Consider the following 18,666-nt stretch of genomic DNA (forward strand, 5'->3'; position numbering starts at 1 on the left):
TAATTCTCAAGACAGACTTGCTTTTCATGGTAAAAGTGCTGAGATGCCCTGGTGCCCTGGTTTGCTTGTTTATATTTTTACTATTCCTGTTGACTTCTGGATAATAACTGATTATCAACAGAATATTCATAGTTACCTTTCCCCCATATCGCTTACAAGCAGCATTTTCTAATATTCTTAATTCATAACAACCTTGAGAAAGGTGTGGTGGAAATATGATACACAGATAACAGACAGGATTCCCTTGCTGTAAAAGTCAATTATAAATCCTTCCTGGACTAGGAATTATCAAACACATGTTCTTTAGTGATTAAATGTGGTATTTTAAAATGTAAGAGATTTCATCTGCAATTTATAGTGGTGTTTTAGTGATACCAGTGATAAAGTTTATTACATAATCTCCTCAAGTGAAGATATTTGCCATAAAAGTTTTTAAAAAGTCATTTTCTTTCAGACTGAAAAATAATCAACCTTCTGTTCAGAAAGATAAGGTTTAAAATGCATTCAATCTGTAATTTTTTTAAAGCAAGAAAGATCAAGAATGTGTCAGATGATAAATTAATAAAGAAAGAAAATACCTTATCAGAGACTGTTGCAAAGTTAAAGTGTGGTTCATACATGTGGGGTGCTAACGACGATGCAGTTTGTAAGAGTGCTCTTGCCTGTGGGGAGAAGAGAAGAAAGGCGGACATGTCACATTACATCTATGATCCCTATAGGTTAAAACAAAACTTATCTGGGACAGGGCCTTAGAACATCCTGTGGGAAATACAGATGACATTCCTTGGGGAAAATAATGATGTAGTGAACTATATCTTACTCTGGTTTGTCTGGCAAAATTATGTTAGTAATACATACTTCAAAAGAGGGAGTAAGAGAACTGAAACCTGAAGGTAGGTATAAGTTATTTGAGAACCACTGCCTCATAAAGTTTGCCCTTCATTATGATACACCATCTGAAATGCAACCTTCTCAAAGTTTAAAAGTCTTCTTGACTTAAGCTTTGTTGTTGATGATCAACTTAGAAAGCTCTAATTATCTGTTCCCCAATAACAGCTTAAAATCAATACATTTCAAAGTCCAAAGTTCAACACTGGATGAGATCAAGCAAACAGTTATTACACAGCTGATCAGTTTGCTAAATGAAACAGCAACAGAAGTGACAAGTTCAAGTGCTGTCCTAGTTAGGGTCACTATTGCTGTGACAAAACACCATGACTAAAAGGGCTCATTTGGCTTATATTTCCACTTCCTAGTCCTTTACTGAAGGAAGCCAGGACAGGAACTCAAGCAGGGTAGGAACCTGGAGGCAGGAGCTGATGCAAAGGCAATGGAGGGATGCTGCTTACTGGCTTGCTCCCCATGGCTTACTCACCCTGCTTTCTTGTAGAACCCAGGACCACCAGCCCAGGGATGGTATCACCTACAATGGGCTGGGCCCTCCCCATCAATCACTAATTAAGAAAATGCCCTACATCTCGATCTTATGGAGGCATTTTCTTAATTGCGTTCCCCTCCTTCCCAATGCCTCTACCTTGTGTCAGGTTGACATTAAAGTAGCCATCACAAATGCTCACAGCATAAAACTTAGGCTACATTTCACAGTATCATGTTTTGCAGGGAACATGGAGTAACAGGAGATGGTAATGTGGGCATCACAGTTCATACTCTTGAACAACACCCTCCCCAACTGAAAACTTGTATCCATGACCCTGAGAACAAGTTCATGCATCATTTTTTTAAATGGGAAAAAATGGACATCAACTCATATAAGACAGTAGATACTAGATTTTACTAATAAAATGGTGTGAACATAAAACTTTTAAACACATTTGAAATCAATGGACTGGAGAAATGGCTCACCAGGCAAGGGTACTTGCCATGATGACCTGAGCTTGATGTCCCAGAACCCACATGGTAGAAACAGAGAAAGGGAAGAACTAGCTCCTACAAGTGTCCTCTGACCTCTAAATGTGTGCTATGGAATGTGTACATACTTGAATACATGCACACACACACACACACACCCCATCTCACATCATCAAGGTTACAGATGCATACATACTGCAATGACTTTTTTTTGTTGTTGTTTGAGACAGGATTTCTCTGTGTAGCAATTATTTTTTAAGTGGGTGCTGGAAACCCAAGTTCTCCTTGCATGGCAAGCATTTCACTGACCAAGCCATCTCCAGCCCCTCCAGGAACATGGTCTTAGACTTCCCATATGCCAGGTGCTGTTTCCAGTGCTGAGAATTCAGAAGTTACATAACACACGAGGTCCCTGCTTTCATGCAACCAAATAGTCTGCGCTACACACCAGTAACTAGTAAAACAAGTAAAAGAAAACAGCACGAGATGTACTAGGCCTAGAGGGCTTTTCATACTGATGTTTGGGTGGCTCTTCTAAAGAGATGACATTTAAGACTCTAGTGACAAAAAGACACTTGTCATGGCAAGATCTGGGGGACACTGCAAAGGCCTAAAGGGGGCAAAGCTCTGTGTGTCTGTAGAGCAGTGGGATCACTTGTGTGCCTGCAGCCAGGGAGGAAGGAGCACATGGATGGTCTCAAAGGTAGACACCAGAATACAGGGCCCATACAGGCCAGGATTGGAAGCCTGGATTTCAGTCCAAATGCAAAGACAGGGAACTGGAGGATTTTAGCAAAGCAGTAATAAAATACTACTGTTTTATAACAAAACCCATTAGGCTATTCAGAGGAGGATATGTCGTGGTTTTATTCATTCATCATTACGTCACTCAAGTCTCCCTCATAGAGGGGGTCGCAGGGGTGATGGCTTAGTCAGTAAAGTGCCCACCACATATGGTGTGTGTGGGTGTGGGTGTGGGTGTGAGGGCGTGGGTGTGTGTGTGTGCAGGGACAGTGCAGGGAAGAGACAGATGTGTGGTAGAGAAGAGGGACCCCACTGAGCTGGGACTGACAGGACTGCTGAACAGTGTGTGTGGGTGCAGGGCGGCAGAAGGAAGAAGAAAGGGTTGACAGGGTGGCTGTGAGGCTGTTGGCAGGAACAGCTAGAGCGCAGGTGGGAGGACCATGGAGGTGTACATTATTCCCATTAAATCAAATGTTCAGTTTTGGCCTCAGAGAAGTGAAGTGACTTGCCCGAAGTCACACAGCTAGTGATGGCAGAGCTAGGACTCAGAACCCCTGCTGGACTCCAGAACTATTTTAAAAGTCTAACACATATAATGATAGCTAAGTGTCACAGCTTTCCTCCGGAGAAAGCCAACTGTCCACTGTGACAATGCAGTTCTCTGACCTGTTCAATGTGACCCTTCCGCATCTCCAGCACAGCTAGGTTGTTGTAGGCCTCGGCGTGGTGGTTGTTGTGGACCAGGGCCAGCCTGAAGCACTGGTGGGCCAAGTTTGTATCTCCTATTCCCTGCAAAGAAAAGCGCATGTTTGCACACATGAAGCCAGAGGCTCCCCTGCCACATCCTCCCTCGCTTTGTGTATAAATCTTTCTGGCTACACGGAGAAACCGAGTACCAGTCACAGCAGCCAAGTGCGAATTCTGTGCATGGATTTAACTTGGGGATATAAAATGACTACAATCTCTAAATTATCAGTTGGATTCATGATATCTGAGAATATGCTCACATGAACATATGGCGACTTTTTCTGTAACAGGAAACATGCATGCGCATGCACCACACACACACACACACACACAACATACCACAGCAATGTGCCCCAGGTTGTACCAGACGTCAGCTGCCTCTTCTTCATCCTCAGCCAGGGAAAGGGCACGTTCAAACGAGGTCAGAGTCATGTCATACTGCTGGGCATAGAAGCAACACAGCCCCAGGTTGTTGAAAAGCTGGCAGTTATAAACTCCCATCTGCAAGAGGCGTCTTTCCAAAGAGGAGCACAAAAGTCGCTGTTAGACTACCTTTTAAAAATAGTTAGATGTGAATTCATTTAATAATGTTCAGACCCCTGAAGAATATTAACACAAGCATGCCAGCAAATGTTTAAAACAATGTTCCTAACTCGTCATAGGGCATGTGTCCAGGGACTGGGTCAGAAAAGTGTTTTGTTTTCCCTGCAAAAGATTTATTAGAAAGAAAGGCGAAGTGGTCACGTAAGTTCACACATGTTACTTCACAGGCCTCAGGACCTGCAGGGAATTCCCTGAGGCACCTTGAGCTGTGCCCTGGATTCCGCTGTCTGAACCGTGTGGTACAGACTCACTCCGATAGCGAGCGTCTGCCATGGAAGACGCGGGGGTAGGTGGCTCTCTGTGGTCCCCACTCTGCTTTCCCATGGCAGCTCGGGAGCCTCACTTTGCTTCTGTGCATCACTAATCCGGCCCAGTTCAAATACACAAACGAAAAGACAGTCCAGCTGCTGGACAGCTCATGACCCACGTCAGGGGTGGAGAGCACGGCCAGCTGCACAGTGCTGGATGGCATCTGCTTATTTTATGTTCCAGCACGTGCTTAGAAAGAACTTGGCAGTGTCAATCTACTCTTATGTATCACAAGGGCTGAAACCACCAGCTAAAAATGAATTTTAGTGACCAGTAAGATGGCTTAGGAGTAAAGGTGCCTGCCTCCACGTCTGATGACCTGAGTTTGATCCTGGGACTCCAAGTGGAAGGAAAGACCCAAATCAAAGGGAGTTACCTTTAACCTTCACAGTCATGCCAGGATGCACGCACCCCACCTTGGCACACACACAGATAAACAGTGAATGTCATGTTTTAAAAAGGTATTTTAGAAGCCACCTGAGGGATAAAATAAGTGTGTGTTCAAACAGAACCAGCGACCATAGTTGACTTAGACTTGGAAAAAGTTGAAAATACCTCACAGGTGACCCTGTTTTAAGTCCTCGTCACGGTTCTAGACACAGGGACCTGCAAACCCTTCCTGCTCCAGTCTCTGTCTCTAGATTTTGTGGTATTACAGAGGCAGTGACAGTGGGAAATATTTCAAGTAGCTATTTAGCCTCTGTTGTTTCTTGACAACTAACATGAACTCACATTGAACTAAATTGAAAACTTGGCCGTGCAGGTATGTTTTTCAGGATGCCAGTCCACACCCCCCCAAAGTACCAAGTACCACTTAGATGGGCAGACATCAGACGAAAGACACAGTTCTTAGATTTATACACATGTGGCCTTTCTGTAATTTCTCCAAATTTTCATTCTATCCCTTTGTTGTTTTCACCAATTTTTCCAGCAGATGCCATGAAATGCCCACCTGTAAAACCGGAGTGCAACTTCTGGCTGGTCAGAATAAAAGTGGTTGCTTCCAATGCAGGCAATGGCTTCCACGTGAGTGTTGTCTTGTTTCAGAACTTCTTTGTAGTACTCTGCCGCAGATGAGCTGTTGTTCATTTCCTATTTCCCATGCAGAAGAAGAGCAGTGCTTTATTAACACTGGACAAGAAGTTGCCTTTTTCTCTAAGTTCATTCATTCAACATTATTTATTTTGAGTCTGCCATATGTCACACTCTGTTCTAGACAGTAGGGACGAAACACGAACAAAAACATGAAGTCATCGTCCCCAAGGAGGTGACAGCTGGTGGGAAAGCCAAACAAATGAGTCAGTATGACGTGAGGGAAGGACGAGCCATGTAAAGAAAGTTAGGGTGAACAAGAGAAGGGAGGCAGGACTGCTATCAGTCACCTTGGAAGAGGCCCTGTCTAACAGAGACAGAAATGAAGAGAGGTGTCAGAGCCAGCATCTGGGGGGTTGGGGGGAGACAGTCTCACTTGGCAGAGAGACTGAAACACACAAGCCTATAATGAAAACACTGAGAAGAAACATTTCCAAGTGAGCCTGGAAAGAGGGGCAGCGCCCAGGAGACCAGAGAGGAAGCCAGGGCCTTTCGAGGCCATGTGGAGAGCCTTGGGCTTCACACTGAGCTGAGAGAACATCGGAGAACTAGAAACAGTGGCATGCCACAAACATACTGCATCACGTCTAAGGGATCACTGGGTGCTGACGGTAGGCTGTACAGAGAAGGAAGACAAGGCCTAAGAAAGACCAGATCTAGGATGAAATGAAAGCCACCCAGACCTAGTTTAGAAATACATACACAGGTGAAACACTGAAGGAGCCTTCTGCAATTGCTGCGTACATTTGTAAACACTAGTAATCACAAATTAAAGTCTCTAACTGTTCTGACCTACAAAAAGTTTGCAGGTTTGCAGAAAGAAGCTGACATAGAATGACCCTTCAGATGACCTTTATTGGGGGAAAAAGCATTTTGACGAGGGACAGTTACCATAGGCCCCAAAGTGGGAGAGCATCAGGAGAGACTACATCAAGGGAGACCTTCAATTCCCAAAAAAGCTCTGACAGGCAAGATGCCCACCATGCACAGCATGATGAGGGTCCTGAAGGAAAAGAAGAAGGAAAAGAACCTTCAATTCCCAAGGACAAAGATGGTTTCAGACTCTTACAGGCTTTTAGTGGAAGGGGTGGGCAAACTCCGAGCCGTCAAATCTGGCCTGGCCTTATCCCAGGAGTCACAAGAAAGAGAGGCACTAGGTAAAAAGCACACAATTCAAGGTTATCCTAAGTCCAAGAACTGGAGGGTCTGGGCTTCTTCATAGCTGCAAGTGGAAGGCAGGAAACTGAATTCATTCTAAGTGCTGGGAAAATCACAGCACATCTTGTATGGCCTGAGTTTCAGGATGGGGCAGTTAGCAAGCCTGTGATCTCACACGAATTTTATTAAAATTTGAGGCATATTCTCACTTGTTGCCCAGTCTGGGCTTTAACCTGAGCTTGAGCTATCCTCTACCTCAAGGCCCAGTCCATCCTCCACAAAGCTTTCCTTGTGCCTAACCCCACACAGATCTCTTCTGCCTCTCATGTTACGTGACATCCACTGTCACCCACACACCTGTTCTCATCACAGGAGGATATTTATCAATGGTAGATTTGAATCATTTTTTAATCAAACCCAAGAGACCCCACCAACTGGAAGAAACACCACGCACTGCTTCTTTAAACACAGAACTTGTATTTGGTACAAGACTCATGTGGCCACCACTGTACCCCAGACCACACTTGCATACTTTAACATATAAAGTAGTATGTAAAGTAAGTTCTTGCACACACAGAGTCAAATTCTTCCAAGTCCCCTTTTCACTTGGTCATCCATGTAATGTCTGTGCACCCAGCACTTTGCTTTTTAAATTTTATTAATAATCTTATACATTTGTGGGATGGGACATGTGGCCTTGACAGGCGCATGGTGTAGATTGACCATATAAGACTGATACACCGGTCTGCAGCCTCACCTGCTTCTCATCTTTGCGATGAAGAGGGTTGAGAGTCACTGCAGTGCTCCTTAAAAGTGCTCCCCACCACTGCTTAAGATTCCCCTAAAGCCTCAGGCAGGTCAGGCCAGCACTCAACCCTTGATCTATAACCCCAGCCTTCTTTTCACTTTTTTAATTTTTAGACAGCATCTCACTAAATTGTCCAGCTTGGCCTTCAACTTACTCTGTAGCCAGCCTGGTCTTGAACTTGCAATCCTCCTGCCTCAGCACCTGAGTAGGTGGATTAATGCTTTATGCCTCCAGACCTTGGGCATTTTTATTCTTGTAGATAATTTCCCATTAACACCTCATTATGTCATACCTTTTAAAAGTAAAAGCTCTATGGAAAACAAAAAAGATTCCGGATTCCCTTCCAAGCTCCTGACGGTTTTTGTGAGGCTGACACCTGTGCTTTCTGAATTTAACCAGCAGGTGTCAACAAAAGCTTTCAGGCAGTAATCAGAAATAATTACCACCTTCACTATGTTGGCTAATTGTAATAATTAATTGTTTTCAAAACAGCTGCAGAGAAGAAAAACTACACAACGACTGCTACTTGGCTACAAGGACCAAAAGAAAATGTGGTATATATAAGCACAATGGAATACTATCCAGCCATTAAGAAGACAAAGTTATGTCTTTTGCAGGAACATAGATGGGGGTGGAGATCATCATATTAAGAAAAAGAAGCCAGGCTCAGAAAGACAAGTACATTTTCTCCGACATGTAGAATCTAGACAACAAACAAACAAACAAAAAAAAACCAGACTTGAAACAGAAAAGCAGAGAAATGACCAGGGGAAGGAGGAGGGAGGACAAAAGACTGCGATGAGGAGGTAAATAAGACCGGTGTACATGAAGCCCACTACTTTGTACAGCGACTGCATGGTGATGAAAGTAAAGATGCTACATATTGTTAGATGTCAGAGATGTTCAAGTGTGGAAATGGGTTTTTGTGTGTCTATATGCATGTGTTCTACTGTGAAATACAGATGCATGTGTACAGGCCACATGTCAACTGTGGTGATCACTCCTGAAGTACCAGCCACTTCCGATTTTTGAGACAGGGCAGTGCATTGGCCTGGGAACCCCGTTAGGCTAGTTAGGCTGCAGGTGCTTGAAGACCAAGTGCACTGATGCAATGTTCTTTCTCAGTAAGATGGTCAGCTGCCAGCCAGAGCACATTTTCTCTCTGGTGTGTGACATACTTGTGGCTGTGCTTGTGAGCACACGCGGAGGCTGGATGTCAATGTTCACCCTGTTTTCTTTTAAGAAAGGGCCTCCCACTGAAGCTAGAGCTCACGCGTTTGGCTAGAGTGGTTGGCCATCAAGTTCAAGTTCCAGGAACCTTCCTGTCACTACCTCACTGTTCCCTAGGCATGACATCCTAAACAGTCTAAAAGGAGAAGGCTAGTTGAAAGCAAGCTGTGTTTATTCTCTCTTTGTTCTTAACTACAGGTGGGCTGCGACTAGCTGCTTGAGTTCGGGTTTCAATCTGTAATTGTAAGCTGAATAATCCATTTCTTCCCTGAGTGCTTTCTTCAGGGTATTTTATCACAATGGTTTCATGTTTTGGAGTTTTAACTCTTTTTAGAAAGTTTAAATCTGAGAGCTGAGGACATGGCTCAGTCAGTAAAGTTCTTGTCAGAACCACTGAGGACCTGAGTTCAGTCTCCAGAAACCACATAAAAAAGCCAGACATGGTGACAAATGTGTGTAATTTCAGTGCTGGGGAGGTGGAGTCCTGGGGCTTATTAGCCAGCCAGACTAGACTAATTGATAAGCCCCCGTCTCAAAAACAAGTTAGATGGCTCCTATGGCCTGACACTAGTGTTGACTTCTGGCCTCACACACATGTGCACATACATATATACACAATTTAAATCTGGCTGAAGTCATTGTTTTAATATAAGAAATATTTGCTCACTTGCTCTAATTTTAAATTATTTAATTAATAATCTATGAACTCAATTGACTTAACAGCCAAACTTTGTCACTTCCTAAATTTTCATATGGACTTCTTAGTCCTTAAACTTACTCCTGCATCAGAACTGGTTAAGTCATAATAGTTCTAGAATAGATTTTAATAACATATACTTAAAATACCATTTCCACGTACGTAAATATCACCTCAAGTGTGTGATAAACTTGGTATTAGCTAAGTGATTTTTAAAGTGGTTATTTCTGAACCAATTCAGGAAACATGAACTATGCTTACAGCTGAATTATTTGAAGTAAATTGCAAATAGCCTAAGAATGTGAATACAGCAGCGGTTTTGCTCAGAAGAGCAAAGGAGCTGGTTGAAAACACAAAGGCCTGCGTCAAAGATTGATGGGCTACACTTCTTACATATGCCTGAGGCAATTTCCACACACGATAAAGTCAAAGGGCCACTAGAATGACATTTGCAGGATTAGGTTTCTAATTTCAAACATATTTTGGACAAGAATTGCTGAAACGAGGGCCTTTCTATCAAAATGCCTCAAAAAAAAATCCAAAGTGTTAAGAAGTTTAACAAAGATGCACATCTTAAGTGTCTGTTAGAAACACAAGTAAGTAAGCAGAGGCTGTACATGCTCCCTGTAAAACAGGAAACCCACAGACCAAGACAGAATGAACACAGCAATAGGAAAAGAACACAACAGAAGAAACCCCCAGGGAAAAGCAAAGTCCTCAGAGGCAAATGCACTATGTCTGCAAATAAGGACTTAGCTAATTGTCTTTCAAGCCACTGTCACGCAGAGCAGAGGAATCCTCCAGAAATCTGGCTCTGGTGTGGTAAGCTTTGGCCGAAAGGAAATTAACTATGCACCATTTCTACTCTACACTGCCCCTGCAAGCAGGCCATTCTCCTCTCAACATCTTTCTCCCTGCTGCTGCAAACGCCACTCAGAGAAGTGATGGGCAGAAGGCAGCCAGTGGAAGACGGAACTCTACAGGACCACTTGGTGTGCTGGTCACAGCGGCAGTCCCAGCACTCTAGAGATGGAGGTAGGAGAATGGAAAGTTGAAGGCCAGACAGGGAGCCTGATACAGGGGAAAGAAAAAAGAATCTGTACAGAGCCGTGGCCTCTCCCAGCCTTAGCAACAGTAACTGCAACAGACAAGCATAGATGGAATTCTTCTGGAAAAGTAGCTGTGATTAAAGATGTTAAAAGCTAAACCTTCTGCCAAAAAGAAGGAGGAAGGGTCTGAGAGGTGCAAAATGGGGTCTAATGGCCTCATCATCACCCAAGGAGTAGCCACTATTAGCCACAGCAAGAACTCCCCTGACTTCCTAAAGTGACTATTTTATTTTCTAAGTGTCTTGGTCAAAGGTTCATTCATACTCCATTTATTTAAAGCCGCAATAAGTAAAGATAGAAAAATATTGACACTTTGTTTTGACTGGCCAAAGTCTTCAGAGTATATTTATTAAAGTTGGGTTTCAAAAAGGAAACCTTTTCCTAGTCAATTTAAAAATCACTTATTTTCATTCAAAAAGCAGTTCATTAGTAGGGTGTAGCAGCCTGTACCTGTAACCCCAGAACTAGAGAGGCTGAGAGGAGAGCATCACCCTATGTTCAAAGACAACCTGCTCTACACTGTAAATTCTAGGCTAGCCTGGGCTACATAAAGAGACCCCCATCTCAAGAAATAAAATCAAACAAACAAAACATATAATTCATGTTTCTCATATAAGATTTTGAAAATACAGTGATAGGTTTCAAACCTGGACAAACTTATTTAACATATCAAAGTGGACCTAGCCAGCCAGGTTCGTTCTGCATTCTTCAGCCCCACCTGGTACAGGGTCTTCCTGGCTGGCATAATCCACCCCCTATTCTAAACTCTCCAGCCCAAGGGGCTGGGCTGCTATTTTCTATATAATATAACCATTTTAGTACTCACTTTCTTTGTACCTGTGAGCCTGCTGGCTGCTGCACCTGGTTCCCCTCTCTCGATTCTCCCTCCCCCTCCCCCTTCTCCTCAAATGGCACAGCTCAGTCTGGTCATGTCCACTCTGGACTCTTCCAGCTCCCAGATGCCCTTGCCTCTAACTATGCTCTCCCAATTACCTATAATAAACTTTCTCCTCCACTATACCTAGGAGAAGTCATGTCTTTCCTTCCTCCTTCCTTCTTTCCTTCCTTTCTTCCTCCCTTCCTTATTCATCTGGTGCTGAAACCTGGGAAAAGTCATGCTCCTTTTCTTTTCTTTTTTTTCATCCATACAGAAAGTTTAAGAAAATAAAAATCATCCACAAGTTATCATCTAGTCATAGCCACCCTCAATCTCTTCCACTTTTGTTTGCAAAATAATTTACCAATGTTACAAGTAGCATCTTCCAATGAATTCAAAGAAACCGAGATGTGTTTGTTTAATATAGCATTAAAATTTCTAATCAATTTTAAAGTAAAATATCAGAATTATATACCCAGATTCTTTTATTTATTTCTTTATAAAAAGATATTTAAGAGAACCAATGTATGGGCAAGATCTTGAAATTTAAAGAATGGCCAATATCAAAGTGATTTTTAAAAAGCAATGTATTCCTATTCACCATTATCAAATAGAAATTACAACACTTCATTCATAGTAATACATCCAGTCATAGTTGTACCTAGGAGTACACGTGTGCAGGAAGGAGTTAATAGCAGACCTGAGATTACTATTCTTAGAAAGGTATGCACTGGGGAACTCAGCTGATTCCTGCTCATATACACTTTCCCCAGATGACGAGAGAGCCTTGCTAAAGTGACACCATTTGTACTATGCGGTTTGTGCTGATACCTGCTAACTGTAGAAAAGTGTGGAAAACTCTGGTACATGATAGGCATATGGTGTCCACACATAGTCTCCCGGTAGACAACACTCTGCAGGAGTTGTCACAACTTGTTGCTGGAAGAATTAAGTGTGTTCCTTGTGACTCCATGTTGTGACTCTACCCTGCCAAGAGGTTCATTAAAAGGATATTCTGAACAGAGGTGAAACATTCCATCCTGCAGGGAAGCTACTAAGCGCAAGAAGTGAACAACTCAAAGGCTTCAGGAAGTCCCCGAAACATACCAGATGCATTAAGTTTCCCTTTCCCAAGCATACATACACTGTCAAGGCTGCTGAGTAGCACTCTCAGAAAAGCTGAGCTGCCAGGAGAGGCTCAGCCAAGACAAACCAGCCAGCTGGCCTGGAGAAAGCAGACATAGGTTCAGCTTCCTAAGAGAAGCAAAGATCAGCAGAAGCTACCTGAAAAGTCTAGACCACTCTCACTGCCTGGAAAAGACAAGTCTCCAACCTGTTGAATTGCCTGCCTGCAGGTTGGCAGTGTGCTCCAGGTTCCCAGCTTTTGTGAGCTGTCACCCATGCTGGGATGGGCTTTGGTGATGCAACTGTCTTTGAGCCATTCTTGTTCAGGTTACCCTCCACCTATATTCCTGTAAGGAACCCCAATAAAATTCACTGCTTCCCCCGAGGCAGATTTTGGTGGTAACTGTACTTTTGTCTATCATTGGTTCTCTAGCTGGAATATGTAATGTCATATAACACCCCACTAGCAGAGGGCTTTTGGAAGCTCATCTCATCCCTTGCTTCCTCTGAACTTTGCCCAAGAGCCTTTTCCCTTTACTGATTTTGTTTTGTGTCTTTTATACACTAGTGAAATGTTCCTTGCCAGTGTGTTATATGCTGTGTTTTGGGAGTCTTACTAAAGCACTGAATTTTAGCATCGCTTGGTGACTCCCACCATAACCTTTCTGGGAATGATCACAAAATATTCACTGGAGGACAAAAGCGAATGAAGCAACTGAAGAGTTATGTCATACTTGAATATGGAAAGAAAGGCAGCCTACTTACCCACCCTGTCAATCAAATATTAACTGTCAACCTAAGTCATTATGCCTGCAAAGTTAAAAAAGATAGTCTTAAAATCAATATGGAGGAGCAGGGAGATAAGTTTTCAACTGTAAAGGAGAAAAACCAGGTGCTAGCATTGCCTAATCTAGTCTCAGAATCACTGTGCTACTATGCTAGTTAGCAGGGGAGAAAACTCACTGAAGTTTCTCTACAGAATGTGAGAACATGAATCTAAAGTGTGTAAGAATAAGTATCAGTCCAATTCCCCCAAGAAGGGCTCACCCTCCCTGGGGAATGATGTGGGGATGGGGTGGGGGGCTGGGGAGGCTGGTGGAGGAACAAGGGAGGAGGGGTGGGAGAGGGAGCTTGGATTGACACGTGAAGCATTCATGTTTCTAATTTAAATAAGAACATATATTGAGGGAAAAAAAAGAATAAGTAACAGTCCAAACTGTTACTGCACTCCTGACAAGGCACACCTATCTGGTACCATTAGAAAACTATAGAAATGTAGCTAGTATGAGATCGTAAAAGGTTGAACAAACAGAGCAATGGAACAGACTAGAAAGCTCAAGGCATGCCTACCAGAAATGGAAACAAACAAACAAACAAACAAACAGATGTTTGGTATTACAGATCTTGGGAAAGTGTAGGAGTGAATGCCACAAAGCTACCCACCCAACAGGGCGGGGTCAAGGTAGAGATAAAAGGAAGTGAAAGGAAAAGGGGCTTCCCTTTTTTTTCTCCTGGAAGCCAGCCATGCTTCTGACTCCTGGTCAGTGCGACTCTCTCTCTCCCTGATAAATAAATATATTGTCTTTCCCTATATAGTATCGAATATTGTTATAGGAAAGGATTGTTAAGTGTGCTGAGATAACAGTTTACCCATACAGGAAAAGTAAGTCAAAGTCCTATCTTGTATCATTGACCTCTAGGTATTTATAAAAACCTACCTGAATTAAACGCACACAGCAAAGTCTCTCCTTATACTGCTGAATCACGGCCAACGATCTTAATTTTATAAACTGTGCTCCCTGCTAGGACCCCAAGGGCCTGTGAGCTTTTTAAAGTAGCACACAACCTCAATTTTACATCAACTTTTAAAATAATAGGAACCTTACCTCATAGATCCTGGCAATTCCACAAAGCAGGGTCACCTCTCCTGGAAACTTATCTAAGCCTTGTTTGAATAGATTTAAAGCAGTCACGGGTTGGTCCAGTATGATATAAACCTAAAAGCAAGACATATTTCAACAATAGTACTTTACTAGTTTTTAAAATAATAGCATTTACACGACAAGTTTTAATTATTGATTAGAAACAATTTGTCTCCCAGAAATTAGACAATTTCCACAGACATATTATATTTCTAATAATGACTCTACAGTTTATCTACACACTGTACATATAATTTATCATCCCAAGAAATGCTTACTGTGGGGGTATTATTGTCACAAAGACTGGGTAATACCAGAACAAGAAAGGGTCAGGGGAACATCTCCCCACTGCTCACACCAATCCTCCACTCCCGATAAGTCCTTTTCTGATATTCACATCTTTTTGGTTTGTTTCTTGGCCCACTGAATTCAACCAGGGTAGTGTGCATGACTATGGGTTTCAAGCTACTCACTGGAGCTTGCAGGGCTCACCAATGGATACACACTGAAGACAATGGTTGTCCTTCCCCTAGAATAAATATACCAGTAGCCAAAAGTTCAGTGGGGTGGAGTGTGGCCTTGTAGGCCCTTTCTTCAGTCCATGATTGACTGATTTTAGGCTTAGTCTCATACAAACAACTGTAACTTCTATGAAATCATGATTGCAATGGCTGTGTTTTTCCAGAAGCCAGTTGTTCAAGTCCCCTTTCCTCCCCTCCAGCTTTTATACTTTTCCTGCTCATAACACACTTCTTAATTTGGAATCGTTTTTTTATAGATAAGCTACAATAATAACTACAACTTCATTAAGTGTTTTCTTTCAAATATAAGTAGAGCTTCCCTTCTCTGAAATGTTTTACATGGAAGTGTTCTTAATTTCTGATTTTGGTGGTAATCTGGAATACTGTGGAACACAATTCTAAATATGAAATTCATTGATTTAAAATTTTTAAAAAATTTTTATGTATATACGGTTTTGCCTGCATGTACGTTTGTCCACCTATGTGTGCACAAAACTCTTGGAGATCAAAAGAGGGTGTCAAATCTCTTGGAACTGGAGTTCAGATGGTTGTGTGAGCCACCATGTGGGTGCTGCGAGCCAAGCTGGATCCTTTGGAAAAGCAACAAATGCTTTAACTGCTGAGCCTCTCTTTGGAATTTTTTTTCCATCCACATGTAAGGCAGCTTTACACAGTAATTTTATTGCACCTGTGTTTTGAGTGTGACATGTCCCATGAATTTTGCAGCATCCAGATTTCATATATTCAGATTAGGAATGTCCAATCTGTATTGAAAAATTCTAGGTGGCCTGTGTATTGGAGCTACAGGTCACATCATTCAGCCAGCACAATGGACTTGAATGCTTGCTGCTAACAGCCCAGTGATGCTGAAAACCTGGCCTCTTGCAGTCTCAAAGCACAAAGGGAAGGTATAAAACCTATCCTGTACAGTTACTGCATGGATTAAATTAATCTGTCTTTACCAACAAGCCTGCTACAATACCCTATGGTGCTCAGAGCTGAGTAAGTAATGTCCTATAAAACAATCTATGAAATGGTCCCTGTTCTTAGAGCAGGGCTCCATAGCACAGGCCTGGAATCTCAGCTACCGAGGAAGCTGAGGCAGGAGGATGGCGAGTTCAAAGTCTGTCTGGATTATACAGTGAGGTCTTGTTTTTTAAACAAAGGGGCCCTGTTCTCTACAACCTGCTTGGGTTTGAGACAAAATAGATTATAGAAATGCCTTTCTGCTACTGACAGGGTGGTAAGTCTATGGTATTTCCTTTTGTCCTAGTAAGCATCTGTCAAAGGGATTTTCTTCTTTTTCCACTCCTTGTGCCATGGGTACCCTCCATATGTTATTTTTCACTTGCTATAAAAAATAACACTGAGCATATTAACTTGCCAAATATTCCAGAAGGAACTGGCAACTTTCCCCATGCAGTGGCCAGCACCCTTTGAAGACAGTTTTCACTCAAGAATATTTACTTACTTTCGCCAGATAGAGAAATGTGTCTACCATTTCCTGCTGCTTCAGGGCTGACTTAAACTGCTTCTCTGCTTCGCGGTACATTCCTAACCTAGAAATAGCCATTGAGAAAAATCAGACATCCAATTAAAGATCAACACTACATCACTGTTTTTTCAAACCCTGAGGATACAAAGAGACACATCTCATCCTACTTGGCAAGCATATACCCAACCGGGTGATGCTGTGCACACTGATAGTAACAGGTACATTAACAGAAACTAGCAAAAAGCTACCTGTCTTCCATAGTCATCAGCTATCTAAGTCTCAGATGGTGTGTAAAGACTACAACCTAATCACAGCAGGATCTGTCTCTCACGGGGTCACATCAGTTCACCACCACGAGAGCTTATGATCAGCTGCACATATGGCAAGTGACCTGGATAACTGTGGAGCTGCCACTTCACTGGAAGACCTGAAGGGCGGTGTTTCTTTGAAAAATCTCCTTCCCCAAGACAGCCCCTAGGCTCCTTTAGTTCTTCCTATACTGTTTTAGTGAAAGCAACAATTTCCGCTTGCACACTACAGCCAGATCATCAGTTTCCTACAGATCTTGTTTGCCTTTGCCCTTAGCAGATTGCTTCCTCTGTGACTCTGGAACTTGTTCCTTGCCCAAATGACTGTCTTGATGTCAATGTCCACCTCTGTGGTCCAGGAAGCGCAGCTGCCACCAGGATAGTCACCGAAGCACACATGGCTCTCATTTGGCTTGTCCTTAGTAGACCTGTCATGCTTCCTGATAATTACTCATTCTTAGCAATCTATGAGCTACTTAGATATATTTTTTGTAAAATAAACTGAAAATGATTTATAATATGCTCCATTGTGCTAATTTCACATAAAGGCTGAAAACTAGCTCTGATCATTTTTTCATGATCTACACTTCAAACTCTGGTGTAGCTGATATACTAGCAGCTGCTGGAAAGACGGGATTAAGGCGACTTTGTCAGGTGGCTTCAACAGATTAGTGAAAAGTTAGAGGGCACGTGATGAGGAAGAAGCCCTTCCTCTTCAAAGGTCCCATCCACTTCACAGACTATGTGTAAAATATTATCAAAGGAATCTAGTTTAGCTGAGGAGGACATGACAATGCAAACAGTGAGCGATACAGGAAAGCGGGGACTAGGACAGCAGTATTGGGCTACACTAACAGTCCCAATGGAGAATCATCAAGGAATCCAACAGCAGTATTGGGCTACACTAACAGTCCCAGTGGAGAATCATCAAGGAATCCAACAGCAGTATTGGGCTATATTAACAGTCCCAGTGGAGAATCATCAAGGAATCCAACAGCAGCTGTGGGTGCACAACCCCCTTACTTAGGAAGACTTGATGACATGAGAGACCCAGGAAAGAAGTTACTAGAAGAACTCAACAACAGATATTAAGATGCCCAGAAGTAAGTTAAGTGGTTCTCAACTTGTGGGTCATGACCCCTTTGGAGGTCAAATGACTCTTTCCATGGGTTGTAAAGCACACACATATCCTGCACATCTGATGTTTACATTATGACTTGTAACAATTACAAAATTATTGTTCTGAGTAGCAATGAAAATAATTTTATGGTTTGGGGTCACCACAACAAGAACTGTATTAAAGGGTCTCAATATTAGGAGGGTTGAGAACCACTAGAGTAAGTAATAATAAAATGTTCAGAATTAGGCACTGGAGTGGGGTTGGGTAGTAGGAGAGAAACTTTGAGAACATAGAGGCAGGGTCAGTAGAACGAAGTGGCCAGGGACAAAGGCTGCCATCTACTTCGGGCTACATCCTCCAGTAAGGCATTTTGATCTCCCCAGTTGACGTCACAAGCTCGTTCTCTGGGTTCCCAGTGTGCCGTGCCCTTGCTTCCATAATAGTAGGAATCATCGTCATAATTATTTGTTGTCTGTCTCAGCATTTGAAAATACAATCTAATAAATCAGTGTGGTCCCACTTGAGAGTAGTTATTCATTAATATCTGGCTAATTGGATGGATGTATAAATGAGTGAACACCAAATACATAGTAAAGATGTCCTGAAGAACAGGACAATAATTTAGTATGATAAAATGCATTCATTTGAAAGAAGACACACTCATATAAATGGCATCATCTCTGGGCAGTAGGAAGAGTCTGAGTTATGCTTTCCTTTCATTATTAACCAGGTCTGAAGGCTTTGTATGTAAGCTCAAGATGTTAAAACTGTCTTTAAGAATTAAACTCATAAGATTTTAATGTTATAATGATCTCAGGTTATCTTCCAGTACAAAACACTTTTCACTTGATCAGTGGGAAAAAAATGATTCAGAGTTGTATGTGAGCTGTCTAAATGGGAAGTAGCCTTGATTTCCACAACAGCAACAAGCA

At 42.4% G+C, this 18,666-nt stretch overlaps 1 protein-coding gene across 1 annotated transcript in view; it reads right to left on the bottom strand.

Annotated features, from left to right (window-relative positions):
• The window catches only part of Ttc8 (tetratricopeptide repeat domain 8), a 70,313-nt gene that overhangs the window by 2,854 nt on the left and 48,793 nt on the right, over positions 1–18,666 (bottom strand). Inside the window, exons 8-13 of the mRNA XM_005068414.4 lie at positions 16,283–16,370; positions 14,255–14,365; positions 5,225–5,364; positions 3,700–3,874; positions 3,280–3,402; positions 579–662 (exon numbers count right to left, since the gene is read on the bottom strand). Coding sequence (XP_005068471.1) covers positions 579–662; positions 3,280–3,402; positions 3,700–3,874; positions 5,225–5,364; positions 14,255–14,365; positions 16,283–16,370 — 721 coding nt within the window. The remainder of the gene's footprint in view (positions 1–578; positions 663–3,279; positions 3,403–3,699; positions 3,875–5,224; positions 5,365–14,254; positions 14,366–16,282; positions 16,371–18,666) is intronic.

The sequence above is a fragment of the Mesocricetus auratus genome, unplaced genomic scaffold (genome assembly GCF_017639785.1).
Source record: "Mesocricetus auratus isolate SY011 unplaced genomic scaffold, BCM_Maur_2.0 Super-Scaffold_15014, whole genome shotgun sequence".
Taxonomy (NCBI): domain Eukaryota; kingdom Metazoa; phylum Chordata; class Mammalia; order Rodentia; family Cricetidae; genus Mesocricetus; species Mesocricetus auratus.